Source organism: Molossus molossus, unplaced genomic scaffold (genome assembly GCF_014108415.1).
Source record: "Molossus molossus isolate mMolMol1 unplaced genomic scaffold, mMolMol1.p scaffold_m16_p_6, whole genome shotgun sequence".
Taxonomy (NCBI): domain Eukaryota; kingdom Metazoa; phylum Chordata; class Mammalia; order Chiroptera; family Molossidae; genus Molossus; species Molossus molossus.
Genome location: NW_023425399.1, coordinates 59,706,602 through 59,732,425, shown reverse-complemented (window position 1 = coordinate 59,732,425; position 25,824 = coordinate 59,706,602). Strand labels below are relative to the sequence as shown.

At 37.5% G+C, this 25,824-nt stretch overlaps 1 protein-coding gene across 3 annotated transcripts in view; it reads right to left on the bottom strand.

Annotated features, from left to right (window-relative positions):
- SPIRE1 (spire type actin nucleation factor 1) overlaps positions 1-25,824 on the bottom strand; it is a 322,380-nt gene that overhangs the window by 79,706 nt on the left and 216,850 nt on the right. For all 3 annotated transcript variants that reach the window (XM_036244294.1, XM_036244295.1, XM_036244296.1), the window contains 2 exons: positions 17,759-17,836; positions 340-504 (listed from right to left, as the gene is read on the bottom strand). In XM_036244294.1, the coding sequence (XP_036100187.1) occupies positions 340-504; positions 17,759-17,836 (243 nt within the window). The remainder of the gene's footprint in view (positions 1-339; positions 505-17,758; positions 17,837-25,824) is intronic.

The following is a 25,824-nucleotide window of genomic DNA, read 5'->3' as shown; positions in this document are numbered from 1 at the left end:
GACATGAGAAAATGTTCACAATATGTTAAGTGAAAAATAACAGGTTAAAAAACAAAGATTCCAACATTAATTCATATTGTCCAAATAAAATGTATAGAAAAAAATTGAAGGTTATATACCAGCATATTAGCAAAATTTCCCTTTGGGTTGTGGAATTACACATCTGTAACTTTTTTTCTTTGAGCTTTTGTATTTTCCAAATTTTCTATAATGACCATGTATTACTCTTATGAGAAAAAGTAATTGTCAAAGTATAATATTGAGAAGAACATTTTTCAACAAATAAGATTACTGAAGAATAACCACTTGAATCCATTAATAGTTTTCTTTGTTACTTACCATCACTTTTCGTAAAGTGTATCTTTTGGATCTAATGTCATCCATTAACATCTCATAAGGGGTAAGTTGATATTCAATGGGCAAAGGGTTGTACTGCCGCTCTTGGACCTTTTTAAGTTTTACTCCATTCCGCAAATCCCTCATCACCTGTACCCAGAATCGAGCCTGAAAGTACCAATGGTGGAGAGACATCAATAAATGAATTTACTAGTTTGCTATAAATAGCTAGTCATACAGAAAATATGAAGAGCTTGGATTATAAAATACTGAAAAAACAAAACAAAAATGATTTTAAAAATTAAATTTTAGGATACTAAAAAGTGGGTAGAAAGCCAGAAGAGAATCCACAAGCTATAACTGCTGAGACACTTGAGTATAAACCCTAACTAATCCACTGTGGTAGGCATTAATGGTCTCAGTTCTTCAGGCCCCTTTGTTATGTAGTTTTGCTCACTGAAGAGGAAGACTTTGGGTTTGGCTATATGATTTGCTTGGCCACTAGAATAGTTAATGATGTGAACAAAGGCTTCAAAAGCAAATGCACAATGGGCTGTTATTCGCACTTTATTATTGCCATGAGGACATCATGCCTGGATTGGTATGATGCCCACTGGCATGATCACCAGAAGAAGGATGAGACACACATCGAGTGGAGTTACTACAACCGATCTGCAAACTCATCAGCTAAATAAATGTTATTACCCAATGCCACAGTGATTTTGTAGTGTTTAGTCACACAGCATTATAGTGACCATAGCAAACTGATACAAACACTTACTAGCTATTTGACATCCAGCTACTTGCTTCACTTTTCTGAACCCTGGCTTCCTTACCAAAAAAAAAAAAAAAAAAAAGGTACTTCATAACTGTTGAGAAGATCAGAGATGTTCTCTACATACAAACTATGTTCTGTATATAGAAAGTGCTCAAAAATGACCATTTTTATGTTATCTTTGCACAAATTATTTAATATTAGTTTTCTTATCTACAAACAGCAATCTATCTTGTCTACCATTTAAAAGAATGAAATATATATGAAGTACTTATAATAATATGAAACATATTAAATACATATATTATTACATTTTAGAGATCTTTTGTTTCCCTGCTTGTAAGCTATGGTGTCATAGTCTCTACTTCATTGAAAAGTAAATCTGTATGATATTTAACTGAAATATTGTAGCCTGTTAAAATTAATAAGTAGCTCAAATAACTATAATATTTAAAAAACATGTAGAATATTTTATAAGAAATGTCTATTAAGATAACTCTGATTAAATTTCTCAAAAATGTCCTCAAAAACAATGTGTTAAAAACAAAATGTATACTTTTTTTTAATCCTCACTTGAGGATATTTTTCTTTTTTTCTTTTTTTTTTTTTATCCTCATCCGAGGATATTTTTCCATTTTTTGTACAGATAGAGTGGGAGGGAGAGAGAGGAAGGGGGAGAGAGAGAGAGAAACATCGATGTAAAGGGACACATCGAGTGGCTGCCACCCGCACGACCAGCCAGGGACGGGGACAAACTGCAACCAAAGTACGTGCCCTTAGCGGGAACCAAACCCGGGTCTCTCCAGACCGCAGGCCGACGCTCTAACCGCTGAGCCAAACTGGCCAGGGCGAGGATATTTTTCTATTTATCTTCATATAGAGTAGGAGGGGGAAAGGGAGAAAAAGAAACATCAACATGAGAGAAGCATATTGATAAGTTGCCTCCTGCACGACCCCAACCTAGGCTGGGGACCAAACCATAATCAAGGTACATACCCTTGACCAGAATTGAACCCATAACTCACTGGTCCATGGGCCAAGGTTCTAACCACAGAGCAAAACCGGCCAGGGTAAGTATACCGTTTCTTATTCCAAAAATATCTGAGGCAGTTAATATTAAGGTATACCTACATTAGAACATCCTCTAAAATATTCCTTTTTAAAAATAGATTCTTAGATTGTGCCATTAAAGATATTCTAATATGTCCCTAAAACACGTAGCTTTCTCTCTTGGGAATACTCTTGTCCCAACTCCTATACTTTTCTTACTCATTCATTTAAGATCCAGTTCAAGTACCATCTCCATTTCATCTTTTAAAAAATATTGTCTCTTCTCTTGACCTCCTCAGGCTTTAAGAAACATATGAAATTTTGAAATCTGAAAATGGATAAATTAGGAGATGATCATTCACACTGCTTTTTGCTATAATTTATGAAAGGACTATAACAGACTTGTTTTATATAGCCAGTTCTTTATGTATTATTGTTTGGCAAAAGCTTAACTATGACTCTTCAGAAATTAAAGTCATGATTATTATATAAAATAATGCACTACTGTTACTGCATGTATTCCCAGAGATTTTATCATTTACCCCTTATTCCACTAGGGATATTCTGTAATGTAGATTCAGCCATTCAAGTAATTCTGATTCTCCTTCATTCTATTACTAATTTTGTTCTAATATTTCAAGGTAATTCATTTTAATGGTCCTATGAGAAAGATGATCTAGGCAAATGTAACTCTACTTGGAATTAGTATATCTCTGGTCAGCAATCACATTCGATTTTATTTTATTTTTTTATTAATTTATTTTTCATTACAGATGTTTCTCCTTTTCCCCTCATTGTTATCTATGTCCATTGGTTACACATACATGCATATAAGTTCTGTGGTTTATCTCTTCCTACCACCCATTCCCCTCTTCTGAGGTTTGTCAGTCTCTGGGTCTATCTTGTTCATCAGCTTGTTTTGTTCATTCCATTCTACAAATAAGTGAGGTCATGTGATATGTGTCTTTCTCTGACTGGCTTGTTTCACTTAGGATAATAGTCTCTAAGTTCCTCGATGTTATCTCAAAGAATAAGGGATCTTTCTTTCTTACAGTGCATAGTATTCCATTGTGTATATGTACCACAGCATTTTTATCCACTCATCTATTGATAGACACTGGGGTTATTTCCAGATCTGCTATAAACACAGGGGTACATACATTCCTTCTAATTGGTGTTTCATTCTTCTTAGGGTATATTCCTAGAAGTGGACCACTGGGTCCAATAGTAGTTCAATTTTTAATTTTTTGAGAAAATGCCATATTGTTTTCAATAGTAGCTACACCAGTCTGCATTCCCACCAGCAATGTACTAGAGTCTCATTTTCTCCACACCCTCACCAGCACTTGCTGTTTGCTGATTTGTGGATGGCAGCCATTCTGGCAGGTTTGAGGTGATACTTCATAGCCATTTTAATTTATATCGCTCTGATGATTAGGGATGTTGAGCATTTTTTCATATGTCTCTTGGTTATTTGTTTATCCTGTTTGGAGAGGTGTCTATTTACATCCTCTGTCTTTTTTTCTTTTTTTGTATATGCCCCTAGTGGGAACCGAACCTGGGACTCTCTGGCCCGCAGGCCGACACTCCAACCGCTGAGCCAAACTGGCCTGGGCTCTGCCCATTTTTTAATTGGATTTTTTGTCTTCCTTTTGTTCAGTTGTATGAATACTCTATATATTTTGGAAATTAACCTCTTGTCTGATATATCATTGGCAATTATGCTCTCCCATACAGTGGGTTCCCTTTCCATTTTGATGGTTGTTTCTTTTGCTGTGCAGAAGCATTTTAATTTTAAGTAGTCCCATTTATTCACTTTTTACTTTGTCTCTCCTGCCTTAGGTGTTGTATCAGTGAAAATTCTGCTGTGTATGATGTCTGAAATTTTGTTGCCTACATTATCTTCTAGGATTTCTATGGATTCACGAGTCACATTTAAATCTTTTATCCACTTTAAGTTTATTCTTGTGTATGGTACAAGTTGGTGGTCTAGCTTCCTTTTTTTGCATGTAGCTGTCCAATTTTCCCAACACTGTTTATTAAAGAGGCTGTCTTGACTCCATTGTTTGCTCTTGTCACCTTTGTCGAGTATTAATTGAGTATAATGACTGGGGTACATTTCCGGGTTCTCTGATCTGTTGCATTGATCTATAGGCCAGTCTTGTGCCAGTACCAGGCTGTTTTGATTACAGTCACTTTGTAGTATAACCTGATATGTGATACTGTGATCCCTCCTACTTTGTTGTAATTTTCCAAGATTGCAGTGGCTATTTGGGATCTTTTTTGGTTCCATATGAACTTTTGAAGTATTTGTTTTGGTTCTGTGAAATATATCATTGGTATTTTGATGGGGATTGCATTGAATCTACAGATTGCTTTAGGTAGTATTATAAACATTTTAATGACGTTAATTCTTCCAATCCATGAACAAGGTATATCTTCGACTTTTTTATATATTCTACTATTTCTTTTTTCAATGTTTTGTAGTTTTATGCAAATAGGTCCTTTGATTCTTGGGTTAAATTTATTCCTAGGTATCTTGCTTTCTTCTTCTTTTTTTTTCATTAATTAATTTTTGTTACAGATGTTTCTCCTTTTTCCCCCCACTGATTCCCCCCTCCCCCTCCCTCCCTGCCTTTTCCCCAGATTGTTGTCCATGTCCACTGTTCATGCATACATGCATATAAGTTCTGTGGTTTATCTCTCCCCATCACCGCCTTTTAGGGGATTGTCAGTCTGTACCCCGCTTCCGCGTCTCTGGGACTACCCCATTCCTCAGACTGTTATGTTCATTATATTCCACAAATAAGTGAGATCATATGAAACTTGTCTTTCTGTTTGGCTTGTTTCACTTAGGAAGATACTTTCAAGGTCCCTCCATGTAGTCTCAAAGGATAAAAGATCTTTCTTTCTTACAGCTGCGTAGTACTCCATTGTGTATACGTACCACAGCTTTTTTATCCATTCGTCTACTGATGGACACTTGGGCTGTTTCCAGATCTTAGCTATTGTAAATAGTGCTGCTACAAACATGGGGGTACATATATTCTTTCTGATTGGTGTTTCAGGCTTCTTAGGGTATATTCCCAGAACTGGGATCACTGGGTCAAATGGAAGTTCAATTTTTAATTTTTTGAGGTAACACCATATTGTTTGCTGGATGCTGCACCATTCTGCATTCCCACCAGCAGTGCACTAGAGTCCCCTTTTCTCCACACCCTCGCCAACACTTGTTGTTTGATGATTTGTTGATGGCGGCCATTCTGACAGATGTGAAGTGATACCTCATTGTTGTTTTAATTTGCATCTCTCTGATGATTAGTGATGATGAGCATTTCTTCATATGTTTCTTAGCCATTTGTATGTCCTGTTTGGAGAGGTATCTATTTAGTTCCTCTGCCCATTTTTTAATTGGATTCTTTGTCTTCCTTTTGTGGAGTTGTATGAGCACTCTATATGTATTGGAAATTAACCCCTTATCTGACATATCATTGACAAACATGCTCTCCCATACAGTGGGTAGCCTTTCCGTTTTATGATTGTATCTTTCGCTGTGCAGAAGCTTGTGAGTTTGATGTAGTCCCATGTGTTCATTTTCTTCTTTGTTTCTATTGCCTTAGGTGATGTGTCAGTAAAAATTCTGCTGCGTATGATGTCTGAAATTTTGTTGCCTACAGTCTCTTCTAGGATTTTTATGGATTCATGAGTTACGGTTAAGTCTTTTATCCATTTTGAGTTTATTCTCATGTAGGGTGTAAGTTGATGGTCTAGTTTCATTTTTCCGCAAGTAGCTGTCCAATTTTCCCAGCATCATTTATTAAACAGGCTGTCCTTACTCCACTGTATGCTTTTGCCACCTTTGTCAAATATTAATTGAGCATATTGCCTTGGGTCCATTTCTGGGTTCTCTGTTCTGTTCCACTGGTCTATATACCTGTTCCTGTGCCAGTACCAGGCTGTTTTGATTATAGTGGCTTTGTAGTATAACCTGAAATCTTGTATTGTGATCCCTCCAACTTTGTTCTTCCTTTTCAAGATTGCTGTGGCTATTCGAGGCCTTTTTTGTTTCCATATGAACTTTTGAAGTAATTGTTCTAATTCTGTGAAGTATGCCATTGGTATTTTGATGGGGATGGCGTTGAATCTATATATTGCTTTGGGTAATATGGACATTTTAATGATGATAATTCTCCCAATCCATGAACAGGGTATGTGCTTCCACTTTTTTATATCTTCCTCTATTTCTTTTTTCAATGACCTGTAGTTTTCTGTGAATAGGTCCTTTATTTCTTTGGTTAAGTTTATTCCTAGTATCTTAATTTTTTTGCCGCAATGGTAAATGGGATTGTTTTCTTAGTTTCTCTTTCTGTGAGTTCATCATTGGTGTATAAGAATGCCATCGATTTCTTGACATTCATTTTGTATCCTGCTACTTTGCCAAATTCATTTATTAAGTCTAGTAAACTTTTGATGGAGTCTATGGGGTTTTCTATGTATAGTATGATGTCATCTGCAAATAATGACAATTTCACTTCCTCCTTTCCAATTTGGATCACTTTATTTTTTCTTCCTGTCTGATTGCTGTGGCTAAACTTCCAGTACTATGTTAAATAGGAGTGGCGAAAGTGGTCATCCTTGCCTTGTTCCTGTTCTTAAGGGAAATGCTTTTAGTTTTTGCCCATTGAGTATGATGTTGGCTGTAGGTCTTTCATACGTGGCCCTTATTATGTCTAGATATGATCCCTCTATTCCCACACTGCTGAGCGTTTTTATCAGAAATGGATGCTGGATTTTGTTGAAGGCTTTTTCAGCATCTATTGATGTTATCATGTGGTTTTCATTCTCCATTTTATTTATGTGGTGTATCACATTTATGGATTTGCGAATATTGTACCAGCCTTGCATCCCTGGGATGAATCCCACTTGGTCACAGTGGATAATTTTTTTTGTGTATTGCTGGATCCGATTTGCTAGTATTTTGTTCAGGATTTTGGCATCTATGTTCATCAGGGGTATGGGCCTGTAGTTTTCTTTCTTTGTTGTGTCTTTTTCTGGTTTTGGAATTAGAATTATGCTGGCTTCATAAAACGAGTTTGGACGACTTCCTTCTTCTTGAATTTTTTTGAAACAGTTTGAGGAGAATGGGTATTAGTTCTTCTTTGAATGTTCGGTAAAACTCCCCTGTGAAGCCATCCGGGCCTGGGCTTTGTTTGCTGGGAGAGTCTTGATTACATCTTCAATTTCTTCTGTTGTTATTGGTCTGTTCAAGTTTTCTATCTCTTCCTCATCCAGTTTTGGAAGACTGTGTGTTTCTAGAAATTTCTCCATTTCACTTAGATTGTCGAATTTGTTGCCATATAATTGTTCATAGTAGTTGTTAATGATCTTTTGTATTTCTGTAATGTCAGTTGTTATCTCTCCTCTTTCATTCCTGATTCTGTGTATTTGGGTTCTCTCCCTTTGTTTCTTGGTGAGTCTAGCTAAGGGTCCATCAATCTTGTTTATCTTTTCGAAAAACAAGCTCTTTGTTTTATTGATCCTTTGAATTGGTTTTTTTTTTTTTTGGTCTCTATGTCATTTATTTCTGCTCTGATCCTTACTATTTCCTTCCTTCTACTTGCTCTGGGGTTTTCTTTTTGTTTGCTCTCTAGTTCTTTAAGTTGTGAGGTTAGATAGTCTATTAGAGATTTTTCTTCTTTTTTGAGGTAGGCCTGTAGTGCTATGAACTTCCCTCTCAGAACTGCTTTCGCTGCATCCCATAGATTTTGTGTTGTTGTGTCTTCATTTTCATTGGTTTCCAGGAAGTTTTTGATTTCTTCCTTGATCGCTTCGGTAACCCATTCATTGTTTAATAACATGTTATTTAGCTTCCATGTGTTCAAATGTCTTTGTATGTTCTTCTTGCAATTGATTTCTAGTTTCAGGCCATTGTGATCTGAGAAGATGCTTGATATAATTTCAATCTTCTTGAACTTGTAGAAACTTAGTTTGTGCCCTAACATGTGGTCTATCTTTGAGAATGTCCCATGTGCACTTGAGAAGAATGTGAATTCTGTAGTTTTGGGGTGTAGTTCTCTGTAGATATCTATTAAATCCATTTGGTCTAGTGCTTCATTTAGAGTCTCTGTCTCCTTTCTAATTTTTTGTCTAGAGGATCTATCCAGTGATGTCAGCGGGGTGTTGAAGTCCCCTGCAATGATTGTATTGCTATCGATTTCTCCTTTGAACTCCTCCAGAAGATTTTTAATATATTTTGGTGCTCCTACATTGGGTGCATATATGTTTATCAAGGTTATATCTTCCTGTTGGATAGATCTTTTCAATATTACGTAGTGGCCTTCTTTGTCTCTAATTATGGCCTTCATTCTGAAATCTATTTTATCAGATATAAGTATTGCCACCCCAGCTTTTTTTCTTTTCCATTTGCTTGGAAGATTTTTTTCCATCCCTTCACTTTCAATCTATGTGAGTCTTTTGTTGTGAGGTGGGTCTCTTGTAAAAAACATATAGATGAGTCATGCTTTCTTATCCAATCAGCTACTCTGTGTCTTTTTATGGGAGCATTCAGTCCATTTACATTTAAGGTGATTTTTCACATGTACTTATTTATTGCCATTTTTGTTTAGTGTTGTTCTATTTTCTTTCCCATATTTCCTGGTAATTACAGCAGTCCTTTTAACATTTCTTGCAGTGCTGGTTTGGTGCTAATGTATTCCCTTAGCCTTTTTTTTTGTCTGGGAAGCTCTTTATTTGACCTTCTATTTTGAATGATAGCCTTACTGGGTAGAGTAGTCTTGGATTCAGATCCTTGTTTTTCATGACCTTGATTACTTCATGCCATTCCCTTCTAGCCTGTAGTGTTTCTTGTGAGAAGTCAGCTGAGAGCCTTATGGGGTTTCCTTTGCAGGTAACCTGTTGCTTATCTTTTGCTACCTTTAGGATTCTCTCTTTGTCTTTAATTTTTGGCAGTTTGATTACTATGTGTCTTGGTGTGGGCCTGTTTGGGTTCTTCTTACTTGGGGCTCTCTGTGCTTCTTGAACTTGAATGCCTTCTTCCTTCACCAAATTAGGGAAGTTTTCTGTCACTATTTCTTTGAATATATTCTCTAACCCTTGCTTATTTTCTTCTTCTTCAGGGACTCCTATGATGCGAATATTATTCCGTTTCCAGTTGTCCCACAGTTCTCGTAAGCTGTCTTCCTGTTTTATCATCGTTTTTTCCTTTTGGTTTTTTGATTGGTTGATTTCTTCTAGCCTGTCTTCTAATTCACTGATCCCGTCCTCAGCTTCCCCTACTATGCTTTTTGGACCTTCCAATGTGTTTTTCATTTCTGATATGTCATTCTTCATTTCTTCCTGTTGGTTTTTAATTTAGAACTGGTTGATTTTCAACATTTCTGTCTTTACTCATGGTGCTCATGTCCTTACACATGCTGTTGAGCTTCCTCAGCATCATGGCTCTAAATTCTAGTTCTGTTAACTTGCTTAACTGCACCTCATTTATCTCATCTTCTGTAGAGGTCTCTTGTTCTTTCATTTGGCTTTTGTTTCTGTTTTTCACCATTTTGGCTATCACAGTGGGCTTTGGAGTCTGCCAAATTTTCCCTGTGGGTGTTGGTGTTCTGCTGTTTTTTTGGCTCCCGCTCCTGGTTTTGGATGCGCCAGGGAGGACCCACTTTAAACACCACTGTCAAGTCTTAGCTTTACTGGTTAGTGTTGCTAGCCCAGGGAATGGTAGTTATCCTCTAGCTTTTTTTGCCTGGAGGCTATTAGTAGAGGTCACCTGCAGACCCTTGGTTTCTGAGTTGCCTGAAAAACTCCCTCAGGTGCTCAGTGTAAGAGGATTTCCTGAGAGTGAGGCAGCTGTTGGTTGTTAATGGGCCTTAATTAGCATTTCAATGGCCACCAGGTGGGGTTGAATCTCTGAGGGAGGGGCCACCGCCTCTCCCCAGGGCCCTGGGAAGGAGTAAAATGACCACAGTCCTGTGTGGCTGCACTCAGCGAGAGCTCTTATCACCCTCCAAAACCCGATTGTCCCCACACAGTTCTAGTCCAGTCTGCCTTCCCTCTGTCGGAGCCCAAGGTGAGTGGCTGCTGCCAATTTAGCCTCTGTCTGGACTCTGTGTCGTGGAGCCGCCTGGGACTTTTAACCCAAGGGCACTGCTTCCAGCCATGGGAGGCCCTGCTGGGGCTCCAGCCAAGGGCGTTGCACTCAGCAGAAACCCAGGACTGAGCCACGGTAGCGGGACACTGTAGAGGTGGCAGTAGCTTCCAGCACAGTCCTCTGGTCCCTGTGAGTCTGTGCAGCACCAGCCGAGGGCTTAGCACGCAGAATTTGCGGGACTCAGCCTTGGTAGCAGCGTCCCAACGAGTCCTTAGCATGCAGAGTTCACGGGACTCAGCCTTGGTAGCAGCGTCCTGCCGAGTCCCCTGGTCCCCGTGAGTCTGTGCGGCACCAGCCAAGGGCTTAGCACGCAGAGTTCGCAGGACTCAGCCTTGGTAGCAGCGTCTCACCAAGTCCCCTGGTCCCCGCGAGTCTGTGCGGCACCAGCTGAGGGCTTAGCAGGCAACAGAGTTCCCAAGACCTATGCAGGGTCGCAAGGGAGGCGGTAGCAGTAACTTCCCACTGAGTTCCCTGGTCCCTGCCCGGGCTGCTGTGTACTGTGGGCTCCCGGCCCCATCTCGGGTCCTCGCAAGCCTACCAGGATTGAGTTGGTGTTTCTGGTTGTGTGTTCCTCCAAGGTATCTTTCAGTTGCCCCTTCCTGACGATTTGCCTTTATTTTTGTTGTAAATCCAGTCTGGTCCTGGGAGATGGTCTGTGTAGCTCCATTCACTTCGCCGCCATTTCGGTTCTCCTCCTGCTATTGCTTTCTTGGTGTTAATTTTGTATCCTGCTACATTGCTGAATTCATTTATTAAATCTAGTAGATTTTTGATGGAGTCTTTAGGGTTTTTTATGTGCAGTATCATATCCTCTATAAATAATGACAGTTTCACTTCCTCCTTTCATTTGGATCCCCCCTTTTTTTTCTTCATGTCTAATTGCTGTGGTTAAGACTTCCAGTACTATGTTAAATAATAGTGGTGAAAGTGGGCATCCCTGTCTTGTTCCTGTTCTTAAAGGAAATGCTTTTAGTTTTTGCCCATTGTGTATGATGCCCATTGTGTATGAGGTTTTTCATGTATAGCCTTTATTATGTCGAGATATGCTTTCTCTATTCCCACACTTCACCCAATATTCCCACAATATTCCCACATTGAACATTTTTATCAGAATTTGATGCTGGATTTTGTCGAATGCTTTTTCAGCATTTATTGATATGATCATGTGGTTTTTACCTTTCATTTTGTTTACGTTATGTATCACATTTATTGATTTGTGAATATTTTACCAGCCTTGAATCCCTGAGATGTATCCCACTTCATCTTGGTGAATAATTTTTTTGATATGTTGCTAATATTTTGTTAAGGATTTTGGCATCTATGTTCATCAGAGATATTTGCCTGTAGTTTTCTTTCTTTTTAGTGTCTTTATCTGGTTTTGGAATTAGAATTATGCTGGCCTCATAAGATAGTTTGGAAATCTTCCTTCTTCTTAGATTTTATGGCATAGTTTGAGGAGAATGAGTATTAGATCTTCTTTGAATGTTTGGTAAAACACTCATATGAAGCCGTCCGCATGTGGGCTTTTGTTTGCTGGGAGATTCTTGAGTACATCTTCAGCTTCTCAAGTTGTTACTGGTCTGTTCAAGTTTTCTATCTCTTCCCAGTTCAGTTTTGGTAGACTGTGTGTTTTTGGATATTTGTCCATTTCACCTGTATTGTCCAATTAGTTGGTATCTAATTGTTCATAGTATTTTTTAATGATCCTTTATATTTCTGTGATGTCAGTTGTTACCTTTCTTTTGTTTCTGACTTTGTTTATTTGGGTCCTCTCTTTTTGTTTCTTGGTGAGTCTGTCTAAGGGACCATCAAGCTTATTTATCTTTTCAAAGAACAAGGTTTTTGTTTTATTGATTTTTTAATTTTTTTTTTTTTTTAGTTTCTATGTCATTTTTTTCTGCTCTGACCTTTACCATTTCTTTTCTTCTACCTGTTCTGGGATTTTCTTTTTGTTTAATTTCTAGTTCTTTAAATTACAGGATTATAAATTGAATTAGAAATTTTTCTAGTTCTTGAGACAGGCATGTAGTGCTATTAACTTCCCTCTCAGGACTGCTTTTGCTGTATCCCATAGATTTTGTGTTGTTTTGGGTTCATTTTCATTGGTTTCCAGGAAGTTTTAAATTTTTTCCTTGACCTTGGTAACCCATTTGTTGTTTAATAACAGGTTATTCAGTCTTTATGTGTTTGAATGATTTTGCATGTTTTTGTTGTAACTGATTCTGTTTCATACCATTGTTATATGAGAAGATGCTTGATATGACTTCAGTCTTCTTGAACTTGTAGAGACTTACTTTGTGTCCTAACACGTGGTCTATCTTTGAGAATGTCCTATGTGCACTTGAGAATAAGGTGAATTCTGCAGTATTGGGGTATAATTCTCTGTAGATATCTATTAACTACCATTGATCTAGAGCATCATTTAGAGTCTCTGTATCCTTGTTAATTTTTTGTCTAGAGGATCTATCCAGTGATGTCATTGGGGTGTTGAAGTCCCCTGCAATGCCTGTATTGCTATTGATTTCTCCTTGGAAGTCCTCCAGAATTTTTTAAAATGTATTTTGGGGCTCCTATATTGGGTGCATATATGTTTACCAATGTTATATCCTCTTGTTGAGTAGATCTTTTCAATATTATATAGTGGCCTTCTTTGTCTCTAGTCATGGCCTTCATTTTGAAGTCTTTTTCTTTTATTGGATATGAGTATTGCTACCCCCGTTTTTCTTTCCTTTCAACCTATGTGAGTCTTTTTTTTGTGAGGTGGGTCTCTTGTAAACAACAACCACATAAATAAATAAACACACACACACACACACACATATATACACACACATATATATATATGAGTCATGCTTTCTTATCCATTCAGCTACTCTGTGTCTTTTGATCAGTGCATTTAATCCATTTACATTTAAGGTTATTCTTGATATGTGCTTATTTATTACCATTTTTATTTATTTTGGTTATGTTTCTCTTCCTATTTCTTCTGCTTATTACAGCAGGCCTTTTAACATTTCTTGGAGTTCTGGTTTGGTGCTACTATATTCCCTAAGCCCTTTCCCTTTCCCTTCTTTCCCTTTCCCTTTCCCTTTCCCTTTCCATTTCCCTTTCCCTTTCCCTTTCCCTTTCCCTTTCCCTTTCCCTTTCCCTTTCCCTTTCCCTTCCCCTTCCCCTTCCCTTTCCTTTTTTCTTTTCTTTTTTTTGTCTGGGAAGCTCTTTATTTCACTTTCTATTTTGTTTTTTGTACTTTTTAATTAATTAATTTATTTTTGTTACAGATGTTTCTCTTTTTATCCCCACTGATTTCCCCTTCTTCTCCCTCCCCCCTGTCCCCAGCTTTTTCTTCATATCCATTGTTCATGCACACATGCATGTAAGTTCTGTGGCTTATCTCTCCCCCACCACCCCCTCTTCTGGAGATTGTCAGTCTGTACCCCACTTCCACATCTCTGGGACTACCCCATTCCTCAGACTGTTATGTTCATTATATTCCACAAATAAGTGAGATCATATGATACTTGTCTTTCTCTGTTTGGCTTGTTTTGCTTAGGATGATATATTTCAGGTCCCTCCATGTCGTCTCAAAGAATAAGAGATCTTTCTTTCTTACAGCTGCATAGTACTCCATTGTGTATATGTACCACAGCTTTTTTACCCATTTGTCTACTGATGGACATTTGGGCTGTTTCCAGATCTTAACTATTGTAAATAGTGCTGCTACAAACATGGGGGTACATATATTCTTCCTGATTGGTGTTTCAGGCTTCTTAGGGTATATTCCCAGAAGTGGGATCACTGGGTCAAATGGAAGTTCAATTTTTAATTTTTTGAGGTAACACCATATTGTTTGCCATAGTGGCTGCACCAGTCTGCATTACCACCAGCAGTGTACTAGAGTCCCCTTTTCTCCACACCCTCGTCAACTCTTGTTGTTTGATGATTTGTTGATGGCGGTCATTCTGACAGGTGTGAGGTGATACCTCATTGTTGTTTTAATTTGCATCTCTCTGATGATTAGTGATGTTCAGCATTTCTTCATATGTCTCTTAGCCATTTGTATGTCCTGTTTGGAGAGGTGTCTATTTAGTTCCTCTGCCCATTTTTTAATTGGGTTCTTTGTCTTCCTTTTATTGAGTTGTATGAGCACTCTATATATATTGGAAATTAAACCCTTATCTGATATATCATTGGCAATTATGCTCTCCCATACAGTGGGTTGCCTTTCCATTTTGATCATTGTATCTTTTGCTGTGCAGAAGCTTTTGAGTTTGATGTAGTCCCATGTGTTTATTTTCTCCTTTGTTTCTGTTGCCTTAGGTGATGTATCACTGAAAATTCTGCTGCGTATAATGTCCGAAATTTTGTTGCCTACATTTTCTTCTAGGATTTTTATGGATTCATGCGTCACATTTAAGTCTTTTATCCATTTTGAGTTTATTCTTATGTATGGTGTAAGTTGATGGGCTAGTTATATTTTTTTGCATGTAGCTGTCCAATTTTCCCAACACCATTTATTAAAGAGGCTGCCTTTACTCCACTGTATGCTCTTGCCCCCTTTGTCAAATATTAATTGAACATATTGCCTTGGGTCCATTTCTGGGTTCTCTGTTCTGTTCCACTGGTCTATATGCCTGTTCTTGTACCAGTACCAGGCTGTTTTGATTACAGTGGCTTTGTAGTATAACCTGAAATCTGGTAGTGTGATCCCTCCTACTTTGTTTTTCTTTTTCAAGATTGCTGTGGCTATTAGAGGTCTTTTTTGGTTCTATATGAACTTTTGAATTATTTGTTCTAGTTCTGTAAAGTATGTCGTTGGTATTTTGATGGGGATTGCATTGAATCTATAGATTGCTTTGGACATTCTAATGATATTAATTTTTCCAATCCATGAACAAGGTATGTGCTTCCACATTTTTATATCTTTCTCTATTTCTTTTTTCAATGACCTGTAGTTTTCTGCAAATAGTTCCTTTATTTCTTTGGTTAAGTTTATTCCTAGGTATCTTAATTTTTTGGCCACAATGGTAAATGGAATTGTTTTCTTAGTTTCTCTTTCTGTGTGTTCATCATTGGTGTTTAAAAATGCCATCGATTTCTTGATGTTAATTTTGTATCCTGCTACTTTGCCCAATTTATTTATTAAGTCTAGTAAATTTTTGATGGAGTCTTTGGGGTTTTCTATGTATCATATCATATCATCTGCGAATAATGACAGTTTCACTTCCTCCTTTCCAATTTAGATGCCTTTTATTTCTTCTTCTTGTCTGATCACTGTCACTAGGACCTCCTGCACTATGTTGAATATGAGTGGTAAAAGGGGACATCCCTGTCTTGTTCTTGATCTTAAGAAATATGCTTTTAGTTTTTGCCCATTGAACATGATGTTGACTGTAGGTTTGTTATATATGGCCTTTATTATGTTGAGGTATGATCTTTCTATTTCCACTTTGCTCGGGGTTTTTACAAAAAACTGAGTGCTGGATTCAGTCATAATTTTTCTGCATCTATTGATATGACCATATGATTTTTTTTTTTTTTTTAAATCCTCTTCCATGGATATTTTTCCATAGATTTTCATTTAGAGTTGGGGTAAGAAGGAAGAAAGGAAGGCAGGCAGGCAGGCAGGAAGGAAGGATGGAAGGGAGGGAGGGAGGGAGAGAGAGGATCATCAATGTGAGAGACACACATCAATTGGTTGCCTCCCACACAACCCCAACCGGGGCCAGGGATCGAACCACAACCAAGGTATGTGACCTTGAGAGGAATCAAAACCAAGACTCTTTGTTCCACAGGTCCATGCTCTAAGTGCTAAACCCAGCTGGACAGGGCTGATCATATGATTTTTATTCTTCATTTTGTATGTGGTGTATCACGTTTTAAGCTACTTGTTTTTTAACCTTACTCTTTCTTTAATTTTCCAGGTTAATATCATGCCAAATATCTCAGTAAAGATATCCTCAATAAATTAAGATTATTGCAAACAGGAGATGCCCAAATGATGATCAACAGAAGAATGGATAAACAGTGGAATACCACTTAGCAATTAAAATAACAAAATCTGCTGATACAGGCAACAACATGGATGAAATATTAAAAGAATTATGATGAATAAAAGAAGCCAAGTAAATAACCAGTGCATACTATTAGATTCTTTACACAAAATTTCAGAAAATGAAAACTAATCTCTAGTGACAGAAAACAGATCACTGGTTACTTGGAAACTGAGGAAAAGGGAGGCGGGAAGTAGCATTACAAAAGGGTATGAGAAAATTTTGGGGAGTGATGGATAGGCTCTGTGGCCTAGTGCCCTCGTTCCTGCCACCTGTGATTGCACAGAAGGCCTGCCCTGCAGGGGTCGCCGCTGAGGTGAGGGTGGTGGGCTGGTTGGGTGCGCAACGCTGGCCTGGCCAGATGGACCGAACAACCAACGATGAATTGACATGAGGATAGGCAGGAATGCAGGAGAAAAAGTACAAAGGGCGGAGCCAAAGCCTGCCCGGATAGGCTCTGTAGGGGGGGAGGGGGGAGCGGGTAGGGGGTGGGGGGGCAGGCGGTCCGGTTCCAAGAAACCCAGGTGGCAGCCCTGCCCACAAAGCCATGTATTGATTGTTTTATGGGTATGTATGTATATATGCATATGTCAAAATTGATCAAATTGTAATTTTTAAGTATGTGTAGCTTATTGTATGTTGATCACACCTTAATAAATCTGTTAGAAAAGAATATGGCAAACAATTAAAATTTAATATGGTCAAAAGCATGTCGTTCATATCCCCCATATCTGCATCTTTTCCTACTCCCTCATTTAATGATGTCATTACTTACCCAGTGTACTTAACCTGAAAAGTCAGAATCCTAAAATGTGCCTTCCCACTGACACCCAAACATACCTCAGTCTAACTCTGTGACATTCATTGGTATGTCCCCAAGGCTGTCCTTCCTGCCCCCATTCTAAGTCATTTATGAAGGCAAGGATTCAGGGATCTAGTACTCGGTTGAAAATAAAACAGTAGATACTCAAGTGTATCAAAAGAATACATCATCATCATCTGCTCTAGAAATCTATCTTCTGTTTTATGAAGGCAGAGACTCCATATTATTCATTCTGCATCCCAGGGCCCTGATTGGGTAACTATTCATTAAATAATTGAATGTACTACACTACAGTTTTATACCTTATTCTGAAACAAAGTTTAAATTTTGACTTACATACAAGATTATACTAAAGTATTAATATAATCAGAAAGATCAAAAATTTAAAACACCAAAATCTCAGAGACACTGATTTTATTAGGACCACCTAGGGGTTTTTAAAAATGGGGAATAGATATTTCCTCAAATGTAAGACAAGGCATTCAAATTCATGTAATATCAATTCATATACCAGTTATTTCAACACTAAACAGAACAGGGAGAATATTCAGCTATCTTACCCAGTCAGCATTTTTCAGCTCCTCCAGGTCTGTGTTAGACTCATCGCTCTTTTCCATTTCTTGAATCTTCTTAAGATTCTATCAGTTGAAGTAAAAATAATTGGCATAAATATTTAATTAAGCTGCCTTCTCAAATTAAAATTTCTAATGGATATCTTCAGATAAAATATAAACAAAAGCATTACTGAAGCAGACAGTACAGGTATCAGTTTCAACAGAATCACCAATTCTTCAAGGAAACCTTCCCTAAGCCCAATCTTCCTGCTATACAGTTTTATAGCACCATAAATCTTTCCTCTATAATTCTTATCAACACAAATTTTATATTAGTTTGTACCTTCCCTGTAAACTTTATAACTCAGATTTCTGTTCTCAGAAACTACAATAAGCATCAACACTTTTTGATACTTAACATATAGTTATCAAATAATTTAATTACAAAATTTCAATAGATAAAATGTCTTTTACTTATTTTAAATTTGATACCTGTATATATTGCAAAAGGGTTATCTCCATAATGTTAGTTCCATTTCCATCACCTCACATAATTATCTTTTTTTTTTATCCTCACTCGAGGACATATTTTTTCCATTTTTTGTTGAGATAGAGTGGAAAGGAGAGAAAGGAAGAAAGAGAGAGAGAGGGAAACATCGACATGAAAGGGACACATCGAGTGGTTGCCACCCACATGACCCAACCAGGGCCGGGGACAAACTGTAACTGAGGTATGTGCCCTTGGCGGGAACCGAACCCGCGTCTCTCTGGACTGCAGGCCAACGCTCTAACCACTGAGCCAAACTGGCCAGGGCATAATTATCTTTTTTTAAATGTTGAGAACATTTAAGAGCTATTCTCTTTGCAACTTTCAAATATATAATATAATATAATATTGCTAACTATAGTCACTATGATGTACATTAGAGATCCCCAATACTTATTAATCTTATAACTGGAAGTTTGTACCCTTTGAAAATGCATTAATTCAACATTTTCAATTTAAAAATAATCTTGATAGGTAAAACATATATTCACATATTAATTACAAATTTGTGTTACATCATTCCTACTCACAATTCAACTCTAATATATTTTGCTAAGCCTATTTGTCTAATTACATTTGGACTGAGTTTACATGCATTGTATGAAACCTAGCTTATTTTATATGAAAATAATGAATACTTAACATGAAATATTTCTTAACCATTTATTTTTATCTTTTCAACATCTCAGATTAACCATCAGCAAAATGAGAATAACATCACCTGCTTTTTTGTACTCAATAATACCTAGGAGTATTAATACAGAAATAATATTATTCTGACTTGAAGGTGTAAATAATGCAGTATTTCCTTTCTCTGTACAAAAGAAATTAAGAGGAAAAAAAGTATATTTAACTGTTTCAGGATGTGTTTCCATAATTATTTTTTTAAAGAAAAGTCACACTTCCTGCTTGGGGCTATGTAATAAGACACTTGCCACTCCTGAGTCATGGCCTTGGCTAAGTTTCCTCTTATTTATTTATTTATTTATTTATTTATTTATTTTTTAATCCTCACCTGAGGACACTTTTCCATTTTTTGTTCAGACAGAGTGGGAGGGAGAGAGAGGAAGAGAGTGAGAGAGAAACATCGACGTGAAAGGGACACATCGAGTGGCCACCACCCGCACGACCAACCAGGGCCGGGAACAAACTACAACCGAGGTACATGCCCTTAGCGGGAACCGAACCCAGGTGTCTCTGGACCGCAGGCCGACTCTCTAACCGCTGAGCCAAACCGGCCAGGGCTATTTATTTTTTTATTACAGATGTTTCTCCTTTTTAACCCCATTGGCACCCCTCTCCCCAAGGGTCTCAGACATGAGGTAAGAAGTATGGAAGGGTCATTAGACAATGAAGAGTGGTATTTTGGGAGCATAAGTGTCCTGATGCTGTCCCCAGTGGCTTAGATAATTCTTAGAAAATAGCTAAATAAAGTGCTACTTTATTTTTGCAAAAATAAATGTGTATGAATTGATTTATATTACACAAGGAACAATAATAGAATTGATAACTTGTAACTGTGCTTTGCAGATAATGGGTACTTAATATCTGGTGTGATATTGTGTCAAAATATCAGTAATAATCATTATTACTAAATTAGGACTCTCAGTTTTCTATTTTTAAAGATGTACCAGAAGTACTACTATATATAGTATTTCTGATATTCAAAATCCCTAATTCTTTGCTAAGAATTATTAGTTATCTTTTAACAAATCTCTGATTATATAAAACCTTAGTTTTCAACCCAAGTCCACACTTTTCAGGAAGTATCAAAGTCAGAATTGAGCAGAAAGGAGACCAAAAAGGAGAGGCACACATTGTTTATTGTGTTTCTCTGATGACTGGAACCCAGGCTCCATATCCCAAAGAATTAAAGAATATATTAGTCTATTGACTAGAAGAGTCTTCCTTGTAGTTTTTTTTTTTTTTTAAACAATTAAAATGGTGAAAGTCCCAGCCAGTATGGCTGTGGACTGAGCATTCAGCCAAGGACTGGGAGGTCCAGATAGATTCCTGGTCAGGGCACATGCAGGCTTGATCCCCAGGAGGGGGCATGCAGGAGGCAGCTGATTGAAGTTTCTCACATTGATGTTTCTATCTCTCCCTTCCACTCTCTCTAAAAACCAATAAAAACACATTTAAAATAAAATGGTGAAAGAAAAGGGGGTTAGGAGGTGAACTGCCTCTGGGCACACTGGGACTCTATCAAACTGTGAAGTCTATTAGCAGCCATACTCTCCACTCCCCTAGCTCCAAAATGAGAGCTGAGAATAAGTACCTCACCTTTATTTCTTCACATTCTAGCTTTAGGGCATTCACACTGGCTATTCTCTTTTCCTATAATGCTTTACCCAACTATCCACATACCTAATTCCCACACATCCTTCTCATTCTTAAGCAAATGTCACTTCTTAATGTGGCCTACCCTGCCCATCCTATATAAATGCCCAGTTCTACCTCTTTTTCAAAACCTCATCCTGCCTTCTAACAGTCCATTTGACTTACTTAATGTTTACTGCCAGCCTCTCCCTTCTAGACTGTAAGCTTCATGCAGAATTTTGGTATAATAACTCTTTGATGGACTCCTTAAATCTCTAGAACAGTGCTTTGCACTTAGGAGGTGCTGAGAAAATATTTGTTAAATAAGTGAATTAAGACACTTTCAAACAAGAATGTTCAAACACTTAAATTTATTCAATAGTTCTTATCAACAAATTTAATAAGAGGAAGCTCAACCAAAGGGAAATTGCTCTAAGGAATGCACCCCCTAGAGCCACGGTTCTCAACCTGTGGGTCGCAACCCCTTTGGGGGTCGAACGACCCTTTCACAGGGGTTACCTAAGACCACTGGAAAACACATATTTCCGATGGTCTTGGGAACCAAGACACCGCTCCTCTATTCATCTCCAGGAGGGTCCGCCCACATGCAGATACCCCCACATACAACATGAGGAGCTGTATTAAAGGGTCATGGCATTAGGAAGAACCACTGCCCTAGAGTATGAGTAGGGCTGAGCCCATGTTTAATACCTCATCACTTACTCACAAGGACGAGGATACCATCTCCCCAGTCACAGTGACTGGTCCAGAGTGAGCACATAACTCCTTATCTTCCCTCCAAGACTTTTTTGCCCCTGTTAACAGAAAAGACTTTCTGTTTCAGCTACTGAACTGAGAACATATGACATTTGGGCTGTCTTTAAGAGCCCATCCTGGGGATGGAAAAAGAAAGCCAGCCCTGATTACAGGGCTTGAGATACTAGATCTAGCTGTGCCTAAAGCTAGCAGTACCCTTAAATTTCCCAATCGTGGGAGCCAATAAATTCTGCCCCACTCCACCCATGCTAATCTGAGTGTACTGTCACTTGCAATGGAAACAGTTCAGATTTAACATGTCCTCTTAGTCCAGAAATATGAGTTCATTCTTCTTTGTCTTAGGTGTACTCTGGTGGAATAATGGTATGAGAAACATACAGATTCTTTTCTGTCCAACCTTAATTTTTACTATTCGCCAACATACCCCTGACTAAATGTAGTAGGATGGTCTCATTGTTATGCCTTTACACATCTCTACTTTTACTTGTGCTGTGATAAAATCCCTAACTCTCTGCTACTACAAAAAACTGTCCGTTTTTTATAATACAGAAGATAATTTCAATGAATGGTCCAAGAATTGCATGTTTCCTTTTTTTTCTAAACAGTAGCGTAAATTGTACCTCGGATACTTCCTAGCTGTGTGACTGTGAACAAGTTATTAAACTGGTCTAGTCCTCAGTCTGATTTCTTTCATCTGTAAAATGCAGATATAAGTACCTTTAGGATTTCATTAATATTACATAAAATAATACAGGGGAAATATAGCATGCAGCTGCCTAATATTAAGCATATAGTAGGTATTAACTTCATAAGTCAATGAATATCTATGAGGATTTGATTGTGAACACTTTTACTCCATCCCCAAAACATTGTATTCTTTTTACCAAATAAGATCTCTCTATAGCTTCTTCATGAAATAAAATCCTGATTCAGCAATAAATCAATATAATATAGTTAAGAATCTGTAAGAACTATAATTGTGCAACTAGAAATCTCACATTTTCTTGTTAGCAGCAAAAACAAGTCATTTGAAAGTAAATTATAGATTTTTCTAATTTTAGAAATAAGCTTACAGTCTAGAAGGGAGAGGCTGGCAGTAAACATTAAGTAAGTCAAATGGACTGTTAGAAGGCAGGATGAGGTTTTGAAAAAGAGGTAGAACTGGGCATTTATATAGGATGGGCAGGATAGGCCACATTGAGAAGTGACATTTGCTTAAGAATGAGAAGAATGTGTGGGAATTATATTCTAGCTTCTGAATAAATGGTTTTTGCTTGCACAAATGTAATAACAGATGCCAACTTGTGCTTGGAATTTGGTGAGAAAGTTCTAATTGAGAGCACCCATATGGCAATTCAATTAACTTACCCTATTTCTAACATAACCAGTCTCAAGCTAGCAATTAGAACTGCTCTATGCCAGTATTTTCAGTTCCTGGCATATTCAAAATAAATTAAATCTACTATGTGATTACAAGTACATCAAATGTTCAGAGAATAATTTTATTTGTGTAGGTTAAACATAATCTCACATAGTCTCTTTTTAGATTAAACCACCCTTACTCACAAATATATTCATGTATAAAAAATATTTTAATAACAGCATTTTAATGATTAACATTTTCCTCCACATTGTTAACTATTTGTCATTTAATGGTAGTCCCCTATGCAAAGGGTACATGTTTTCAGTCAGAAAATTTTAAATGTGTAAAGGGAATATGTTTTAATAATTCCTTGAATAAAGCTTTTTTACTTAGTTAAAATATGCTAATATACTTCCAAAGAAATTAGAGACTATCAAATATATTGCCTATAATAAATAGAACATGTGTATTAGCCACACAGATTAAGAGCCATCATGTCCTTTCTAACTCAGCTATTTTTACCACAGAAAATCAGAAAAAAAGGGTTTTATCATCATATTTACCCAGCTGCAAATTAATTAATATTTTGGAAATCAGGATACCAAAAAAAAAAAAAAAAGCCAACCCAGGAAGTTACAACACTTCTTATGAAACATGGAAGTGTGGAAATCTCCTGTAGATATTAAAGAGTTAATGGATAATTGCTAAGGAAAATGTTATATTTTTTTAATCCTCACCCGAGAACATGCTTATTGATTTTGAGAGAGAGCGGAAAAGGGAGGGGAGAGAGAGAGAGAGAGAGAAACATTGATGTGAGACAGATACATTGATTGTTTGCCTTCCTGTACACACCCCAACGGGGATCAAGCCTGCAACCTAGGTATGTGCTTTGACTGGGAAACAAGCCAGCAACATTTTGGTGTATGGGGCAATGCTCCAACCAACCGAACAAATCCGGCCAGGGCTGCCTGGTTTTTATCAAGCGCTATGGAACTTTCTTAAAGATGTAACATACTCTTTCTCCCCAAGTGGTATAATAGGAAGAAGATAACTACAACAAATATGAAAGTCAGTGTTTAGTTAATAAAAAATGTATAATGTTAAGAGACTAAACAATAAATTGATATTCTTTAAAACCTAATTTGCATTTATATGGGTCACTGCAGAAATTAGAAAAAGTATAAATAAAGTCATCAAAATGAAGGAAATTCATTTCTAGGTTCCACAAAAGGAGTATTGTTCCCCTATTCTTCTAATATTTTTGTACACACAGATACCAGCTGGCTGAGAGTTTAATGGCTGACTGACTCTCCTCCAAGTAGCTGGGCTCAGGATCTCCCAAAAGACATCTGCCCTTTCAGGTTTTATACTCATCAACTCTTCACACCTATAGAGATACAATGATCATTATAAAACAATCCTTAAAATATCATAAACAATTTTACAAATTTTATCATAAAGAGCTGTTTCCCTGCCCTGGCTGGCTCGGCTCAGTGGTTAGAGAGTCGGCCTGCAGTCCTGAGAGACCCGGGTTCTGTTCCCGCTAAGGGCACGTACCAGGGTTGCAGTTTATCCCCGGCCCCGGTTGGGGTCGTGTGGGTGGCAGCCTGTCAATGTGTCTCTCTCACATCTATGTTTCTCTCTTTCTCTTCCTCCCTCTTTCCCTCTTGCTCTATCTGAAGATGAATGCAAAAATGTCCTCAGGTGAGGAAAAAATAAAAAGCTATTTTCCTAATAAATACACAAACAAACAAACAAACAAACAAACAAGAAAAACCCAATAGTCCATTAGAAAAATGGGGAAAAGATATAAAAAGGCAATTGCCAAACACAAATGGCTCATGAGCATATAAAAAGGTGCCAAATATCTTCATTACAAGGAAACTGTAGACTAAAACTATGAGATGTACATTTTCACTTATTACTTAAAAAACACATTGTGAAGATGTAGGAAAACAAACACTCTTACTCATTTCTAAGGACAGTATCAATTATTAAATTTCTATGGAGGAGAATATCATAATATTTTATGAAAATCATAAATGCTCATTTCCTTTTACACAGCAATTCTGCTTTTAGGAAATTTGTCCTACATATATAATTGCACCCATGATAAATAAATTAGAAACTATCCATGGCAGCATCGTTTGTAATAGCAAAAGACTGGAGATGACTTAACAGTTGTCAATAGATGGTTGGTTGAATCAAATACAGTATGTTCACACAACAGAATATAATGAAGACACAATAAATTATCTCTAGGACAGATTATTAAATAAAGGAAGGTTTTCAACAGCATAAAAAGAAAAACAAGATTTATTGTTAGTTATACGTAAACTATGTCCGTAAGGACAAATAAGAAATTAATACTATTTGTTGCCTGTGAGAGAGGAATTGCATGGCTAGGAGATAAAAATAGAAGAGTACTCCTGGAACCTGAACCATGTGAAGTTTTTATATGTTAAAATAAGTTAATTAAATTGGAGGCTTCCGAAGACAGAGGTATAGGTAAATGTGGTAGTTTCATCCTCCCACAACCACATCAACATTACAACGAAAACTACAGAACTGATACCATTGTAATTAGCTACTTATTAATAACAGAAAAGGAACAAAGGGAGGGCCAGACATTATAGGTATGGTCATTTGGGCAGATTCACCAGGAAGCTGCAATTTCATACTACCCAGGGATCTACTGGTCCATTCCCCACAGATCACTGGGGAAGGAGTCCAATGAAGGGGAGATAGATGCATTCGCAGTAAACTCAAAATGACATAAGGAAAGTGCTTGCTGCCAGTCAAACCTGGGAACAGAGATCACTGGCCAGAAAGGGTAGGAACAATGCAATCCCGTGAAAATTTGGGAATATATAATCCCTTAAACAAAGGAATTTGCTTTCTCTTGGCACTCTTGGCTCTAGACTCTTGTGGCCCTCCTGCATTTACCCATACTCCCTCCATGGCCATGTGGCCTGTGGATCCCACATGCAATGCTGGATTGGACTATGCCCTAACATGGAGTGAAAACTCTGGGCACTGAGTTTGTACACACACACACACACACAC